At 33.8% G+C, this 18,336-nt stretch overlaps 2 protein-coding genes across 2 annotated transcripts; one reads left to right on the top strand and one right to left on the bottom strand.

Annotated features, from left to right (window-relative positions):
* Positions 1–650: 650 nt before the first annotated feature.
* LOC110706507 lies at positions 651–3,981 on the top strand. The gene is made up of 5 exons (XM_021884425.1): positions 651–1,008; positions 1,093–1,166; positions 1,325–1,953; positions 2,247–2,879; positions 3,675–3,981. Exons 1-5 carry the CDS (start codon positions 651–653, stop codon positions 3,979–3,981), a joined length of 2,001 nt encoding a protein of 666 aa, XP_021740117.1.
* A 3,821-nt stretch (positions 3,982–7,802) lies between these two features.
* Positions 7,803–15,661, bottom strand: LOC110706559 (biotin carboxyl carrier protein of acetyl-CoA carboxylase 1, chloroplastic-like). The gene is made up of 7 exons (XM_021884487.1): positions 15,047–15,661; positions 11,777–11,830; positions 11,539–11,684; positions 11,146–11,452; positions 10,906–10,977; positions 8,314–8,379; positions 7,803–8,217 (listed from the first exon to the last, which is right to left on the bottom strand). The coding sequence occupies exons 1-7, from the start codon at positions 15,215–15,217 to the stop codon at positions 8,194–8,196; spliced, it is 840 nt and encodes a 279-aa protein (XP_021740179.1). The 5' UTR covers positions 15,218–15,661; the 3' UTR covers positions 7,803–8,193.
* Between the last annotated feature and the right edge of the window lie 2,675 nt (positions 15,662–18,336).

Raw genomic sequence — 18,336 nt, 5'->3', positions numbered from 1 at the left:
GTGAAAATCCAACTGTTTCACTGGTTTCAGAGAAGTTCAATGGTGATAATTATGCTGATTGGAAGAGAGGAATGGTTTTGGCACTTTCTATGAAGAACAAAATGACGTTCATAGATGGCTCCTTACCTAAACCAAATGAAGCAGATCCTGATTTTCATGCCTGGACAAGATGCAACAACATGATCATCTCCTACCTCCAGAGATCATTGGATAATACTCTTGCTAAGAGTGTTCTTTACTTTACCACGGCACATGAGATCTGGAAGGATCTGGAAGACAGGTACTCAATTATTTCTGGACCTCAGTTGTATTCTCTTCAACAATCACTAGGACAAATAAGTCAAGATAATTCATCTGTTGCTGAGTATTTTACTAAAATCAAAGGAATCTGGGATCAGATTAGTGCAGCTAATCCTATTCCAGTTTGTTCTTGTAATGGTTGCTCTTGTAACTTGACCAAGAAGTTTCTGAAGACTCAACAGGATAAGAGATTGGTTCAATTTCTTATGAAATTAGATTCTAAACATTCTGGTGTTAGAACCAATATTCTAATGATGAATCCTCTTCCTACAATATTTGTTGCTTATAATCTGTTGATTCAAGATGAAAGATAGAAAGAGATTACAGATGTGTATAACAGACACTCTGGGATGGCCTTTGCAACTGGAGATAATCAGAGGTTCAATCAAGGAACAAGCTCAAATCACAGTTCTCAGATGCATGCAGGAGGATACAAGAAGAATAATCTGTTATGTGATCATTGCAAAATGACTAATCACACAGTTGATAAGTGCTACAAGCTCAAAGGTTATCCACCAAGGCCTGGATATGGAAAGTTTGCCAAGGGTAAACGAGTTGCTGCTGTCGTTTATGGAGATGATGATTCAGACACAGATGAGTGTGATGCAGCTCATATCTCTAAAGATCAGTTCAGCCAGTTTCTGACTTACATCAAACAGAACAAAGCTGATGAAGCTGGAAAAATCACAGGCATGGCAAACATGGCAGGTATTAACACTTGTCTAATTACTTGCCTAAATTATAAATGGATCATTGATAGTGGAGCTACTGATCATATTTGTTCAAGATTAGATCTCTTTGATTCACATGTTCCTTTTGATAAATTGCCAAATAAGATTATTGTGGCTGATGGAAAGAAAGTTGAAGTGCTGAATATATAGGAACTGTAAAGTTTGGGAATGGAATAATTTTAAAAAATGTGTTACATGTTCCAAACTTACAGTTTAATCTGATATCCACACACAAATTGTGTAAGGATATGAACTGTGAAATCATTTTTACTCATGACAAGTGTATGATTCAGGATTCCCAGAAAAGTTCCCTGGTTATTGGTAACTTGGAGTCTGGTCTTTATGCTGTTGATAAGGATCATGCGGAGAGCAGTTCTTCTGTGAATTTGGCTATAACTGAAGAAGCTAAGCTGTTACACCTAAGACTAGGGTATTTGCCATTCAATAAGCTGCATTATTTGAATGCTAATCTTCCTACAAAGTGTTGTATAGACATTGTTTGCCAGATTTGTCCACTGGCTAAACAAACTAGGAAACCCTTTCCAGTTTCTAGTTCTAAGAGTAATAAATGTTTTGACTTGTTACATATAGATGTTTGGGGGCCTTATAAGTCCATGACTCATGATCATTGTACTTATTTCTTGACTATAGTTGATGATATGTCAAGGCATACTTGGACCTTTTTAATGAGAAATAAAACAGACTCAGTTGATATTCTGGAGTATTTGTTTACCTTGATTCATAATCAGTTTGAAGTTCAAGTCAAGTCTATTAGAACTGATAATGCCAAAGAACTGTGTGAAGGCAAAATTCTATCAGTTTATGAGAAGTTTGGGATTTTTCACCAAACTAGTTGTGTGGACACACCACAACAAAATGGTGTTGTAGAAAGGAAGCACAGACATCTTTTAGAGACAGCCAGGTCTTTGTTCTTTCAGTCAAAATTGCCTATAAAATATTGGGGAGAATGTCTTCTGACTGCCACACACTTGATTAACAGAATGCCCTTGAGTTCACCTTATGAAAAATTGTATACTACAAAACCCAATATTGATCATTTAAGGGTTTTTGGGTGTCTTGCCTATGCAAATACCTTGAAAACACATAGATCAAAGTTTGATCCAAGAGCTTCACCATGTGTTTTCATTGGTTACCCAACTGGTCAGAAAGCTTACAGGCTTATGAACCTTGAAACACACAAAATCTTGTTTCCAGGGATGTTACATTCCATGAGAAACATTTTCCTTTCCATTTTTCACATTCAACCCAAACACCTGACTCTATTTTCTTACCTGCAAACACACCCTTTAACTTTGGTACAGAATTTGATGTACCTGATATTTTTGTGCAAAACACAGACACTGACTCAGGAACAGGACAACTTGATTTTTCTGAAATGAGTAATTCTACTCTTGAAACACCTACACAAAATTCAACCCAAACACAAACCCAAACACAAAACAATAACCAAACACCATATTCCAAGCTCACAATCCCAGAAAGACAGTCAACTAGACCAACTAAAAAGCCAAGTTGGATGGACAACTATATATGTGTTGTTACTGGTTCTCCTCATTGGTGTAACTTGGTGAGTTTTGAAGAGCTTCATACTCCCTGTAAAGCTTTAATAACAGCTTTTTGTTCACACACTGAGCCTGCAACTTATTTTGAAGCCTCACAACACCCAGAATGGGTAGCAGCTATGAACAAGGAATTGGAAGCTTTAGCTGCAAATGGTACTTGGGAGGTTACTGATTTACCTAGCAATTGGTTGCAAGTGGGTGTTCAAAATAAAGCTAAAAAAGGATGGAACAATGGAAAGGTTCAAGGCAAGACTGGTTGCCAAGGGTTATACATAGAAATATGGGTTAGATTATGATGAAACTTTTTCACCTGTAGTTAAAATCACTAGGTGAAAAAAGAAGATAGGCACCGCCTCAAGGCCACCGGTTTTTAAAAACCGATGGGGAAAAAAGGGGGGAAAATGGGCGGGATTTTGAGGGGAGAGTATTACCACCGGTTCAAACTGAACCAGAGGGAAAAACATTAATCCCACCGGTTTTGAACCGGTGGCCTTCTTAAAAAAAAACCGGCCTTTCATTTTGTTCCTTAGCTCTCTCCTTTATATACCCTAACCCTAAGTTTACCCTCAGCTTTTCTCTCTTAGGCGCCTTTCTCTTCTCTCTCCTCCTCTCCTCCTTCTCTCTCCTCCTTCGCTCTCCTCTCTTCTGATCTGTACTCCTCTGTCGTCTGACCTCTCACTCCTCTTCTTTCCCCTCTCTTCTTCTTTCCCCTTTCTTCTCCGACCCCTCTTCTCTCTTCTGTCTTCTGCCCGCCACCGCCACTAACCACCGCCGCCACCAAGTCCGAGGTTAGTGCATGTTATTGGGTTTAATTATTCGAGATTAGGGTTTTTGGGTTAATTGATTTTCGAATTTTTTTTGGGTTTTTTCGAATTGATTTTGGGGTTTTTCGAATTGATTATGGGGTAATTGATTTTGGTTTTTTTTCGAATTGATTTTGGGTTTTTTCGAATTGATTTTGGGTTTTTTCGAATTGATTTTGGGGTTAATTGATTTTCGAAATGATTTTGGGGTTTTTTTCGAATTGATTTTGGGTTTTTTTCCATTTGATTTTGGGTAGGGTTTTTGTTGCTTTTGTGGTTGCTGTCTTGGTGGGTTTGGCGTCGGGTAAGGTTTTGGTTTGGTTGTGGGTTCGGTCAGGGGTCGTGGTGGGTCGTGTGCCAGGTCGTGTGTTCTGGTGTGCCAGAACTTTTGTCCAAGCTAGGGATGACTTCTCTCAGCCACTTCCTAGCTTGAGGGGGGGTAAAGAGCATCATGATCATTCTGATCATGATGATCAAGCTGAAGATGACACAACAATCTACCCTTTTGTTCAATCAGAAAACGAAGATGAATCAGGCAGCCTTTACTTAGCAGTTTTACTTTGAGTTTTGGATCGATGAGCTGGCAAAATTCTGTTACAAGATGTATGAGCTGGCATATTATGTTATTACAAGCATTCCCACGCTTTTGGTGATGTATATAATTTGTTAGAGATTCTGTTATAAAACAAAATGCTATATATAGCATCTCAGCTTGTAATATGTAATCAGTTTTTTACAATCTAATAAAAATCTCTCTTCTTCTCTCTATTTCTTTTCATGTTTTTCTCTCTATTTTCTGAGTTCTAAAATGAAGAACTCGAATAGGGACAAAGTGATCTTAGGGACAAAATGATTTTTTTTGGCGAAGTAATATTTTTTTCTGGTGAAATAATACTTTTAATTTAGATGGAGGCATTATATTAAGTCTAGATATTTTCAAATAAAAAAAAAATTAAAAATTAAGTCTAGATACAGGTAAATAGGGGTGTCAATCAGGTTTTCGGTTCAGTTTCGGGTTCGGTTTATCGGTTTTCGATTTGTAACGGGTCGGTTTTTAACGGGTTGGAATTATTAACGGGTCAGTTCGGGTCGGTTTTAAATAATTTTGGGTCGGTTCGGTTAGGTTAATTTTTATTACAATTTCTTTTCGGGTCGGGTCCTTATCGGGTCGGGTTATAATTGGTTCGGGTCATAATCGGTTCGGGTTAAATTCGGTCGGGTTAAAAACAGGGTTTGTCAGTTTAAAGCGGGTTTTGGGTCAACACATATCGGGTCCTAATCAGGTCGGGTTGTAAACGGTTCGGGTTGTAATTGGTTCGAGTTGAACTTAGTCGGTTTGACAACTAGTTTTGCCAGTTTTAAACGGGTTTCGTTAGTGTATATCGTCTAGTATATCCTCAATATTCTTTAATTAGTTATTCCAGTAGATCATACGGAGTATTAATTAATTGTTTAACTTTATGTCCCTTTTTTGTATAATGATTTTAAGGATCAAATAATAATAACAAATCTAGAGTTAGCTTTTGATTTAGATTTTTAATTTTTTATTAAATACAATATAGTGTTTCATATGCCTTTACTCGTTAGTAAACGATAATATTGTAGCATAAAATACCAAACCTTTTCAATATAAATACTTTATAATTCAAATTAAACCCTTTTATTTTACTATTGATAAAATGTACCCAAAAAAAAAAAGAAAAAAAAATTCTACGGTCATAACGGGTTGCGGACTTACGAATTATAAATGGTTCAGTTATAATTGATTACGGGTTGTAAATGGTTCGATCATAACTTATTACGGGTTATAAACGGTTCAATCTTAACCAGTTACAGGTTGTAAACGATTTGGGTTTATTGGGTTTAAACGGTTTTGGTTTACAATGGGTCGGGTTGCTATCAGGTTCAAAAGTACTCGGTTCAGGTTGTTCTCGGTTTCGGGTTGTATCAGTTTGGCTTGATATCGGGTACGGTTCACTAACGGTTCTCAAACATTCGGATCGGTTCATTTTCAGGTTTTAAAAAATCGGGTCAGGTCGGTTTACGGTTTTAAAATAACAAGTTCTTAGCGGTTCGGTTTTTTTTCGAAACAGTTCAAAACGGTTCGGATTCACCAGTTCGGGTCGGTTTTTGACAGCTCTATAGATAAAGTATAATAATATGAAGTGACAAGAATATGGCCTAACTATTAATTAAATTAAACTTTGCTTATAGTGTACTCAATATATTAATGATATGACAGCTATACTTATTTATTAATTGAAAAACCTTAACATGAGTACTAATGAACAATTGAATTCAAAATAGTTTAGTGAAATCCAATCGAAAAATAAGCCATTAATTTTAATAAATAAACTTCCATTACTGCACAAATAAAACCAATGCTATATGTCAATCAAATTTGTCAATGATTCTAGTTGTTAAACAACTAATATGATTAAGACATTTCTCCCATGCCTGAATAAACAAATGGATCTAGAATATAAATACTCCACTCTTTGCTTAAACGTTGCAACAATTAACTTTTAAAATGAGTTTGGGCAACTCGAATAAGGAGGAGAGTTTGGTATACAAACCAGACTAAGAATATTCCATACTAAAACCAATTGGTGATAGTAGGGGTAAATGAGTAATTTTCTATCTTATAAAGTGAAATAATCGCTCCTCTTTTTGTATTATGGGACACTTGTAAGTGGGTTTAAATGGGTTTCGACATAATTACATAAGGTGACCATTTTCTCCGGAGAACACTGATTATTCTACTAAATGGAGATAGTGTATGAGAGTTGCTTTATTGATATGGTAAATCAAGTTAATCAATAACTTGAAAAATTCCTATTCTTTTATGATAAGTTCTCAATAATTCCTTCAAGCCTAGCTTTTTGGAGGATCTCGATTTGAATGTTAGTTTTATATGCTCCCCTTTTTCCTTCAAAAGAAAATTAACGAAAATGAAAAGATTGCACCACTAATACAATGCTGCTACTTTATAAGGAATTTTGAGCATTATAAACCCAGAGTCAATTACATTTGGAGTATGATTTAACATATAGGAAGTATGACATATTATAATGAGAACTCACACACACACAATGAGAAGTCATAAACACAATAGTAAATAATTCTAAGATGAAACTTTTAAAACCGATCAACGTTCCTTTTGTACAGAGCGATTTGTAGACTTACTTAAAATAAATTTAACCACGTAGCAAATTCAAAAATATGTTACCTTTAATTCAAAATCAAGGAAAATATTTAAGAAATGATTTGAATGTACTACAATATATAAAAAAAGTTGACAAAAAAAAAAAAAAAAAAAAAATTGAAATCCAAATTAGTTTGAGACAATTCTTAATCTTTCTAGAGTGGTCCTTGGTGAGTTGGATATTCGATTACTTGCTATCTATTCTCTCATCTTTGAATTTGATTGCTCGAAAAGACATAAATTTTATTCCACCAAAAAAAAAAAAAAAAAGAAGAAGAAAATCCCTTTCCGTACAACTTCTTCATGGTAGTGAAAGGTCAAAAAATACACAAATAATTTGTCGACTGCAGCTGTAATGGTGTTTAGTGATAGCTATATTTCATTATTTCTTCAGGTTTTGCCTAACTTTTTAGCACCACTATACATAACTTACAACAATTTTACTTGAAAAAGAAATGTACTTGTATTATTAGTAGACCAATACATCACCTAACATTTGGTTATTAACAGCTGCCAACTAAAGTGTAATCTATTATGCCAAAATAACAACCAAATAATTTATTTGCAAACATGTTCAAAATCTTTGATACCATAAGATGGTAAACCAATTATTAATATAGGGTCAAATTTGATTTAAGTAAAATTTATGACCAACACTTGTAGCGATACTTGTTTGCCGTGTGTCTTATTTAAGAATTTTTTTATTTTTTATTTTTTAAAGATTCCTCGATTGCATATAATATGCTCAATTTAATCTAAATTACCTATTCGTGGGTTCACCTCGAATTTTAGGATAATCTGGGTTCATTAACAACTATTGATCTAGTAGAAATGTAGAATCCTAATTATATTGAACTATTACCAACACGTTAAACACATGTTAGTTGTGCTTTGATTGATAATATTCTTTAGAAGCACCATTATTGCTAGGATAAATTGGGACTAAGGCGAATCTATATAACGACACCATTATACAAGTATACATTACAAGCAACATGTGAAAGACAAATATACCCTTATGACCAAAAACCAAATACTTTTGGTTACAAGTCTTTTCAATTCTTTGTACATACTACATAGTATACCTGATTATATTTAAGATTATTGTCAATTAGTCACATTAATTTTCAAATCGGACCAATAAATTTAGCTCAAGTCAAAATAGTTTCAGGTTAGATAATTGAGTATGGTTCAAATTTGCTGCGTCTTAAAATTCTTATTAATGGTCGTAAAAATTTCCAAAAATACACGTTCAAATACATCATTCTAGTCATGGAGAAATATAAAAGGTCCAAATAGGAATGCACAAAATAGGAGAAATTTGTCCTACAAAAACTTCATGTCAGACAAAAAACTAAAGCAATTTTAGCAATATGAAACAAAAAGGAAAAAAACAACTGACAATTCCCCAACGTGCAAATCAAAATGGTTAAAAATAATTAAATAAATAACAATTTCTTTTTCGACTTCATCTAGCACCTCATCTGAATTAGAAAATTTTTTCATCTACGAGTTTAGAAGTGTGTTTAACCAATAATCATACAGACGCTGGACCGGCTGGTTAGCGTTATCTACGGCTGAATGACAAATAGAGGCTGCAAAGGCACCAAGACAAGTCAAAGATGATTTTAGTTGGAAGCAGAAAACAAGTTTTATACTCCATAACAAAAACATTCAAGAAGGGAACTTACTGTATCTAAGCTGACGGGTTTCCCATCTTCTGCTACAACTTCGACAACTGTCCCGGCTTGATCAGCCTACAAAAAACAATTTTTATCAGATTTTACAATTTGCAGGCCATACATACCAAATTATCGCCATCTTAAGATGGAAATGTAAAAGTGTCCATCTATTATGAACATAGCATTCACTCATCATGAAGGATCTATAGAGTACATATCCAATAGTCTGAAGACGGAAAAGTGCTTAACTTTATGATAATTGATCATCAAGAAAAGGTTTCTCTTCTAAGGCAAAGCCAATTCAGCTAGCAGGTGTGGCTGTTAGGCTACCAACTCAATCAAGTTTTACCTCACATATCAAGAATCAAATTGGCAAAGGGTCCCCTACTAATTTGAAAGCGAAATGAAATCAGGATCTGCCAAACTACAATTGACCGACCCAAATCTGGAAATTATAAAACAACTTAGCTATTCAATCAGCTACAAATCATGTAAAAAAGGTCGCTAGAATATTTCCAAAACAGCTTAAAGAAAAATTGTTATGAGGTGAAAGAGGAAAGTGACATTGTTGCAATATTGTGAAAATAACAGCAACTCAGTGCTGACTGTGAGGCCTAAAAGGCTCAGAGGAGCACTTGTTAAATCTCTTAACAGTGAATGCTGATGGGGCAGGAAACAGAGAAAGGTCAACCCTAGGCTGGGATGTGGCATGCCCACCTCACAGGAATCTACAACAGAAAGGCTAAATCATAGACGAAAAAAAAAAGTTCGATCTTAATAAGAAACAGTAGCAATAAGCTTAGCATATGTAGGCAAAATCCTTTCAGAAAGCTTGGTAGAAAGAAAATAGGTAACATAAAAAAAGATCAGTCAAAAATCTGAAACCATAAAATAGCAATTTATCATAATCCATAAGCTTGTATCCATTAAAGTTACATTATTAGAGCAATGCCAATGGTAGTAAACCAAATTCTTCATGAGGTGAAATTATGAGGAAAAATTTGACTCTACATCTTCCATCAATGTTGCGGGCTAGTCTTCCTCATGGGAAAGATAGTTTTCCTCACTCGGCGAGGAAAAATTTACAAATTAGATCCTGCCATGTGTCCCTATCAGCTATATTTGTAACATGTTACTATTTTTAACCGTTGTTTTAGCTAAAACTTATTTATATAAATAAGAAGATATATAAAAATAATCATAAAATTTTGAGATCTATATATAGAGACCCATTTTGCTATATTTTTACACAATTTATAAAATCACTTTTCACTATCAAAACTAATTAAATCAACATTTCATTCCCCAACACTTTGCTTAGATAGAAGGAAAAAAAAGAGAAAGGGAGGAGGGACATTGTTTGGGAGAAGGATGGGAAAGGAAGGGGAAGGAGAGAGAGCGATCCATTGCCCCTCTCTCTTTAATAAAATATAATCCCTACAAAATTGAAGAGATTTGGAGGGAAAATGAAGTTCACCTTAACTTCTTTCTTTCTTTGTTGTCCAAACAAAGCTAAAATTATTATTACCATAATTTAGATTAGTTAGATAGGAGAGAAAAAAGCGAAAGTAGGGGAGCACGATTTTTTTTCCTCACCAAATTTCCTTGTGGGGATAATGGTGTAGAAGAGTGAGAAAGTAAGTAGAGAGAGATTGGTGAGGAAAATTTTTCCCATGGAGAGAGTGTTCTGAGTCAGACCTCTGAAATCTGAACAGTGAACACAGCTGAATGAGTATATGGAAAGAATGTTGATTCCATTTCAGCAAGTCAAGTTTTGACTACTTTTCCCTATATACACTCATTATACTACCTCCGTTAATTTTTATGTGCAACTTTGGAATATTTTATATCTCACAAATAATACCCCAAAGTTGCACATTAAAAATTAACAGAGGTAGTAATAAATCCCATCTCTTTACAGTGATTAGGTAAAATGTATCTGAAAAGTGATATCTATACAGAGCACTGATATAATCCTAAGAAATCCAAACCTTTTTTTTTTTTTTTTTTTAATCAGAAGTATTTCCAAAAACCCTACAATGCTCAATTAAAGAGTCTTGGGCTTAACTATGGAATTTTACCTGAACTTTATGCACTTTGTCTAAAACACTAGGTGGAAATACTGTGCAAAAACTTTACCTACACAAGTTTAGCCTGACATGAAAGTAATGTATCGATACCATATAAGCGATCAGTGGAATGGACTGCTGTTTTTATATCTTCTATTTCTAATAAATAACATAATTGGGAATATGTTTGTAATGCTCTTTGTTGGTCAATCAGCAGCATAAAGCCATACGAGACTCATGATATTAATGGGATTTCTCTCATTGGTATTAAAAGATCCAACCTCCAACAGATAGGACCATTCATTTATTAAGCATATTTCACATGGATTTCAGAAATCACAACTGAAAGGTAGACAAATATGTGAACATGTAGGTACAGGAAAAATAAACCTCAAATTTCAAACTGACATACAATAACTAGTTTTCGTAATGTTAGCTAAATAACATGAAAAAAAAAAATATTACGGAGTAGGATTGAATGGTAGCTATCAAAATCATCATAATCTAAGCAGACTTTAGATAAGAGACTTACTTCAATTTCGTTCATTAACTTCATGGCTTCAATAATACATACAACCTGTCCTTTCTGCACTTTGTCTCCAACCTGTTATAATAATATTGGGAAAAAAAAATTAACTCAATTTTAGTTACAATCTTTTTTTTAGTTACAATCTACAATGAGTCAATGATGGGTGAAATTCTGAACTTGAACATGCAAGATAAATCAACAAATTTCATGGCAATCATGGAAATGCAAAAAAAAAATACTAACCTTTACAAATGGTGGGGAATTAGGTGCAGGACTTCGATAAAATGTCCCAGACATAGGGCTCTTTAGGGGAGGAACTGATGATTTGGCAGCTGGTGGAGCAGGTGCTGGGGACGTTGTGGGTGCAGGGGCGGCTAGTGCCAAAGAAGCAGGTGGGCTAGCTTGTGGTGGTGCAGTAGGTGTAGAAGGTGCCTGCATCATATACATAGGAGGGGGTGTTGGTTGTGAAATGGCTTCCTTTTTACGAATCAATAGTTCACAGTCATGTTGCTTCATCTGCAACTCCACAATGTCTCTTGAGTCTACAAGCCTGCAAAATAAAAAAAAATGATTTGTCACATATTTAAGCTTTTGATTAAGTTACATACAAAAAGAAAGAGTAATTAAGTCCATTACTTGATAAGACCAGCAACTTGGGTGATAAATTCAGATATAGATTCCTCTGTAGCCACTGGTGTTGAAATAGACTCACTTGATGGTTTGCCATTCTTTGTCTCCTTTGCAGAAGCTTCAGATTTACTTGAAGCTTCACCTATGCTAGCCTTTAAAGACAACAAAGTGGGTAATGATTATCAATGGAGAAATTTCATGGAATAAGGATAATCCTTGAAAAACAAAATTACAAGAAGCTTACATTGTTCAATTGGGCCTTAGCTGCAACAGAATGTGTGATAACAGATCGGGAACTCTGCAACAAAACAAAAAAGAAGGAATTCTTAATGATGCAGAATTGCAGATGCCCCAACAACACCTACCATTCTCTGATTACAATTTCATCAATCTTCACTGTTTGCTTTTAGACGCAGTTTGCTGTTAATAGCGTTTTACCCTATTCATATGCCCTACTTTGACCACAACTTTTACTTTTCAATGTATTTTTGTAAAAGATTGTTTGATTCGTCCCCATGTATACTTCCAAAATATAAACTTTTTTATAATTTTTACTATTACATGGTTAAAGATATTAACGGTCAAAATAGTGTGTTGGCTAGTGTGAAAGTTAAAATGTTGCAGTTAAATGTTAGTATAACTTTGATTCAGGAGTGCTTCACATATTTACCATTTAAAAGTACAATTTTTTTTACACATCACATAATGAGTCACAACAAGAACATCCAAAATGCAATAATATGCCTGTCAAAAAAAAAATGCAATAATATGATGTGTTGCACGCTGGGACTATGGGTGGGAGGATACTTTTGCTACAGACCTATACTAACTATATTCAACAAAACTTTGCATGGCTTTGGTTAATTCTATAGGGTCTTAAATGCTAAACTTATATCCATTTCAATCTTTTAAAAAGTTCAACTGTTATGTCAAAGACTGAAAATGTTGACTATGAAACAATTTAATCAAATAAAAACAAAGATCAGTTTCATAACTTGAAACAACCATTTGTGTTACACTCAATTTGAGGAAAAGTAAACATTGTTTAGGATCAAAGTGAGAAATAAAGAGACAAAAGGAGAATAAAGGAAAAGATAAAAAAAAAAAAAAAAAAAAAAAAAAAAAGCAAAAAGGTTATATTACGATATTAGAACTAGTAATAGATTATATACGGCCTACATATGCCATAATGCCGAGCTTTTTTTTTTTTTTTTTTTTCGCAAATGAATGTTCTTGTATGCTTTTTTGTGGGGGTAAATATTAAAATTTGACCTAACTATACAGCAACATTATAGTTCCTTGCAAACAAATGCAATAGGAAATTTTCTTTTCTCATGTTCATGGTCAAATGAAAGCCGGTTAAAAGATTAACTCACACAATGAATCCTTTACTCCTATAACCTAACAGCTACTCCTTCCACCCCTAAATGCATGCACCATATTCTTTTTTGTGTGTCCTTAAACGAATTCTCCATTCCATTCATGATCATGTGTTCTCATTGCATTATTCTCTCTTCAACATGTAGTCCCACACTCCCACTAGTTTACATTTTCATCAACATATACTTTTAGGGATCCCTGATAGGGATACAGGAAATAATAAAGATCCCACATAACTCTATAGTTAACCCTCAAGAAGATAGTTTAGTTGGAGGGAACATAGCCTACGAGGCACAAACACGCACTAAAGGGGTTGAAACCTCTACCATTTTTGCACTCCTTGGCCAATTGATTGAGACACATTAACTTTTCAACAAATAATCTCTCTCCATGAAAGTATCAAGCACAAATTCCAATACTTGTATTTATAACAGCACTATGCACTACTATTTCATAAAAGCTTAAACTGCTCAAAAGTTCTTTTATCTATCAGCTACACAGAAGTACCTTCAACTTAGCAAGACCACCAACCCATTACAGCTGAAAACCTATGTTTTTTTTTTTTTTTTTTTTTTTTTTATATGTTGCCTATTGCACTATAGCCCTATAGGTGCTGAGAGAAACTAATCCAAAGCCAAAGTCTAAACCTTTCATCATCATCCAATTCTCCATTTAGTAAATGTTAATTGTGTATACTTCATTTAAGCCCACTTATGCCCTATAACAAGCAAACATCCATGGAAATTTATTCTCTCAAGTTAATGATCAAACACATGAAATATTGGCAAGAGTTTCCACAAAATATTACCAGACAAAAGTTTAACTCAAAAACCGAATCTTTCACTTACAGCATAGCATTGTTCCATCCCTAAAAGCATTCACCATTTTCCTTTTTTTTTGGATGTACCTTAATAAATGCTCCATTCCAATCGAGATCCCAAATCACTCAATAATTTATCCTCTAGAGGGTAGATTAGGTGGATGTAACATGGGCCTAACTCATGAGGCACAAACACGGGGTAAAACAAAACCCCTCAAACATGATTGCACTTCTCAACGAGATGATTGAAATACATTAACCTTTCAATATATAATCTTACCCTTTCTCCGCGGAAGAAAGTATTGAGCTCATTTCCACTAGTTGTATTCATGACAACAGTAAGCATTAAAATTTCTTAAAAGCTAAAATTGCTCAAAAGATCTTTAATCTAAACTTGCTCTCTTGCTTAACTATACCTAGTAATAATAATGGTGAACGCACTTACAGTGTATAGCAGCAGCAAAAATCTCTACAAAAAAGTGCTCTTATCTACGTTAGACCACCATCCCATCACAACTGAAAACCCAAGGTGGGCAAGGTCATGAAACGATGCCTATTCCACTATTCATATAATGAGAAATTAGCCTAAAAGTGACGAATCATATCTTAATATCATTCCAAACAACCCCACAAACTGAAATTACCCGATATCATCCATCCGAAGTCTACACCCTTCCATCATCATCCAATTCTTAGTAATTCAAGTGTTAATAATACTCAAGCTCCAAAACAAACAAACATCCATGAAGCTTGATTATCTAATATTTCGAAATGGAATGTTTTCGGTGCTTGATTGAAGCAGGAAAGCTCAAAACAACACAAAGTACAACAGTACAAGCATAATAAAGTACCATCATCAATTACCATACAGCTTAAAGTACATCTCTTAACTCAAATAAATCATTCTTTTACCAAATGTGCAATCATTTTACAATTAAAGGTTGATTTGAGCTAATTTGTCAACTAAAAAGCCAATTCTTCATTAATCCTAATTCCAAACCCTTTTCAAATAGTAGAAACATTAAACATTCAAATAATCAATTAGTTTATAATTACAAATCCAACTAATCTCCAAGATTTAACAAATGCATAGTTCATAGAAATTAACGACAAATGCATCAAGCAAATGCATCAAGCAAATGCATAAATAGCATCAATTAAACACTGCTGAAAAACATAATACTCAATACAATCAACATTATATAGCACACAAATTAAATTCACAATACATCATTAATCGATCTAGCACATACAAATCAAATCAATCAAACAGATCCAGTAAAATAAACAGAAATTTAAAAAAAAAATGAAAACCTTGGAAAAAAGACGGAGGTCGGGTTTAGAGGAGAGAGAAAAAGCAGCATTGGAAGGAGAGAGAAGTTGACGACGGCGGCCGAGGAGAGAGAGTGAAGAGGTGGTGGTGGTGTTAATGGCGGATTTATCGGCGACAATAGCGACGGCTGCAGTCGGAATACACGACGACATTGAAAGAGTGGTAGTGTTGGTATTGGTGAGTTATAGTTGGACTATAGTTTGAATTGCAGTGATGAAACCCGATAAATTTGGGGGAAAGGTGGGAAGTTGAGAGATTGGAATTTTGGTTTTGGGGAGCAGGAAGAAACTCACTGTTTAGGATTATTTGGTTTTTTTGTTTTATTTTTCACTCTCAACTGAATTTTGTGGGGTCGCATTTATTTATTTATTATTATTTTTTTTTGACATTTTGTGTTTGGAGTATGAGGAAAAATGTGATTTTTGATATGGAGGCCCAAGGGGTTGGTTTGGTTTTGATCCATTGTTTGTTTTAACAAGGCCTGTTAAGTTGAGAGCCTACAAGCCTATAACTTTTCTAATCCGTCTCATAATATAGTTCTTGTTTTCCTATTTCTTGTTTTGAACATTCAAAATATTGTTCTTATTTCTATTTTAAGATAGTATGTAAAGATCGTTATATCCTTAATTTTTTAACTTTATTCATTGTACTTTCTAAATTATTATTGAATTTTTAACATGTTTTGTACTTCTTTTCACTTTTTCTCTATAATTTTTGTCTATAATTGTACTTTTCACTTTTGTTATTCTAATTCATCCACTTTTTCTTCCTAGTTCTTTAATACCGTAAAAAAAACATAAATAAAAACTATATTACGGGACGGAGGGAGTATATGTATCCAACTTAAAATGGTGAAAAATAAAAAGTTTATCACTTGATAGTAAAAGTTTATATAAATCAACTTTTCATAAAAAAATAATGGGTCTCATAATTGTTGATATAGGTACAAAAATATATTATGGTGATTGGTTTTTTTTTAATTGATTTATTTACTCCATTTTGTCATATGAATGTGATAAGTGGGGACTTTCTCCTTGAAACAATATACTACAAATTGATTTGATTAATTTGAAAGTTTTAATGGTTGTTTGGTTGACAAAATAACATGGGGAAGTGAAAATTTATGGAATTTTGTAATTTGGGTAGTTGTTTGGTTGATACAAAATAAGTAAAAATGGAGAAAGTTGAAATTCATGGGAATTTCCACTCTCCACAAAATATAGGAAATAATTATCTACCCCCGTCTTGGTCATTCAAATTTCATGGGAATTCCAACTTTCCATTGCACAACCAAATAACTTAAAGAAATTCCATTTGGGATATAATTTTTCATGAAATACAAATTTTTATGGGAATTTATTTTCCATTTCAACCAAACGAGGCCTTAAAATTTGACGCATTACTCATTTTATTTTTTTATTTCGGGAAAGTATATGAATTTAGAGCCCTTCATCTAAGAAAAAGATCAATAGAATCTAGAAGCCCCTTATCTTATGGATAGCTTAATAGATTGAGATGAACGAGTATTAATTTGGTTTAATAGTTATATTGTTGCATGATAATTGATAAGGTTCAAAATATGTGTTCTTGTGGAGAAAACTCTAGCTAATACATAAAATGAATAATCTATTGTCGTTAAGTACGTCATGATCTCCGTCCACTATATATAGATTTGACTCCAATCGCTTCCCTAATTTTGCATTGATATATTTGTCAAAAACAAGTATAAGGCCCGGTTCTCTTCACCTTAATTTTGCTGAAGTAAAATTATTTTTACTTAACTGAAATTATTTTTGTTGAACTTAAATTATTTTTACTGAACTTAAATTAATTTTACTGAACTGAAATTATTTTTGCTTAACTGAAATTATTTTTACTGATTTTCTATTATAATTCTTCTTTAAGACAACTAAATTTTACTGAAATGAACTTATTTTTACTGAACTGAAATTATTTTTACTGTACTGAAATTATTTTTACTTAATATTTTTTTTTTTTAAGGTGAATAGAACAGGGCCTAACTACATATGCTTAATATTATTTTCAGCATTTAATTGACGTTTATTGTTTATATATTTATGCATAATGTAGCATCGATGTTGTGACAACTTTGTGAATCATATTATGTTTTAACAAAGTATGTCTTTCAAAGTTTCAAACCAAATAAGTATTAATAGCAATATTGAACATAACCAACATCAAATTATATGCCAATCTAATTATAACACGCGACGTAAAAATGTAGGGAATATATATTTAATCATCAATGAAATATTCTACTATAAGGAAGATTTTATAATCAAATATGGCGGATCGATAAACACATTAGGTTAATTAGAAAAATACCTTTCACAAAGTTTTGTTTGCATGTGTATCTTCATAAGATCTATGATACTTGATACCTCCCTTTCCTAACTTGTGTTTTTTTTTTCTAGGTTCTACTTCGTATTAATTAGATTTGCGCAACTAACCTAACCCTACGCTACCCTTTGGACGCCATGCATGAGTGCATGACCAAGAATATTGAAAATTTCCAAATATTTAGTAGTCGTTGTCGTAATTATAGCTCTATATATATTGATTAGTAGAACATAAAGGAGAAATGTGCATCGTCTAGTACAACTGTACAAGTGACAACTTATACTCGTATTAAAATTTTACTTACCAAGTAATAAATTGTCAGGCTAAGGTTTAAAAATAATTATACTCCTACTTTACGTATTTTGCACGTGTGCTAATGACTTTCCACTTCTTGCAAGTTTTGCTTTCACTCAGTTCGATCAACAGTAAAACCCTTGATCACCAAGCTTAATAAAAAAAAAATAATAATTGTTTCTGTCTGGATCTGATTTTCCAAGAACTCGGACCTGGGATCCTGATACTCCTATCGGCAAGCCGAGAACCTACACAATGAGAAGAAGTTAGCTAATCCCGGGGTGGTCCGAGGATAACCACTCCGATGACAAAGTCAGAAAGTGTTCTAGAGAAGAAGATAAATATGAGAGAGAAAGTAGAGAGAGAGAGAGAGTAATTCATGCCCTCATAAATGAGGTCTTACCTACTATTTATAACGATCCACTTTGACAGGTGGCTCTCATCCATGCAAAGCCTCCTGCGCCAAGTGTCGAGCTTCTGTTGCCACGTGCCGAATTCCGACAAGCCGATATGTTTGCTTTCTGGTGCATATCGGCGCCTTTTCACAATTATTCAGAGTTTGGTCACGTGCTTTTACAATATATCGGTCCTACCTAGATGTCATCCCATACAATTA

The sequence above is a fragment of the Chenopodium quinoa genome, unplaced genomic scaffold (assembly GCF_001683475.1).
Source record: "Chenopodium quinoa cultivar QQ74 unplaced genomic scaffold, ASM168347v1, whole genome shotgun sequence".
In the NCBI taxonomy this organism is placed as follows: Eukaryota; Viridiplantae; Streptophyta; class Magnoliopsida; order Caryophyllales; family Amaranthaceae; genus Chenopodium; species Chenopodium quinoa.
The sequence above is the reverse complement of the archived record's forward strand: the minus strand, read 5'-3'. Positions and strand labels throughout refer to the sequence as shown.

Bases quoted from the DNA above. Each gene is read 5' to 3' on its own strand.
- LOC110706507 (XM_021884425.1), top strand. From the start codon at position 651: ATGGCCTTTGCAACTGGAGATAATCAGAGGTTCAATCAAGGAACAAGC. The intron at 1,009-1,092 runs GTATTAACACTT...GTTCAAGATTAG, and splicing joins AGGCATGGCAAACATGGCAG to ATCTCTTTGATTCACATGTT. The intron at 1,167-1,324 runs GTGCTGAATATA...TGTATGATTCAG, and splicing joins CTGATGGAAAGAAAGTTGAA to GATTCCCAGAAAAGTTCCCT.
- LOC110706559 (XM_021884487.1), bottom strand. From the start codon at position 15,217: ATGTCGTCGTGTATTCCGACTGCAGCCGTCGCTATTGTCGCCGATAAA. The intron at 11,831-15,046 runs GTTTTCATTTTT...GTTTTGTTGCAG, and splicing joins ACCTCCGTCTTTTTTCCAAG to AGTTCCCGATCTGTTATCAC. The intron at 10,978-11,145 runs GTTAGTATTTTT...TTATTATAACAG, and splicing joins ATTCCCCACCATTTGTAAAG to GTTGGAGACAAAGTGCAGAA.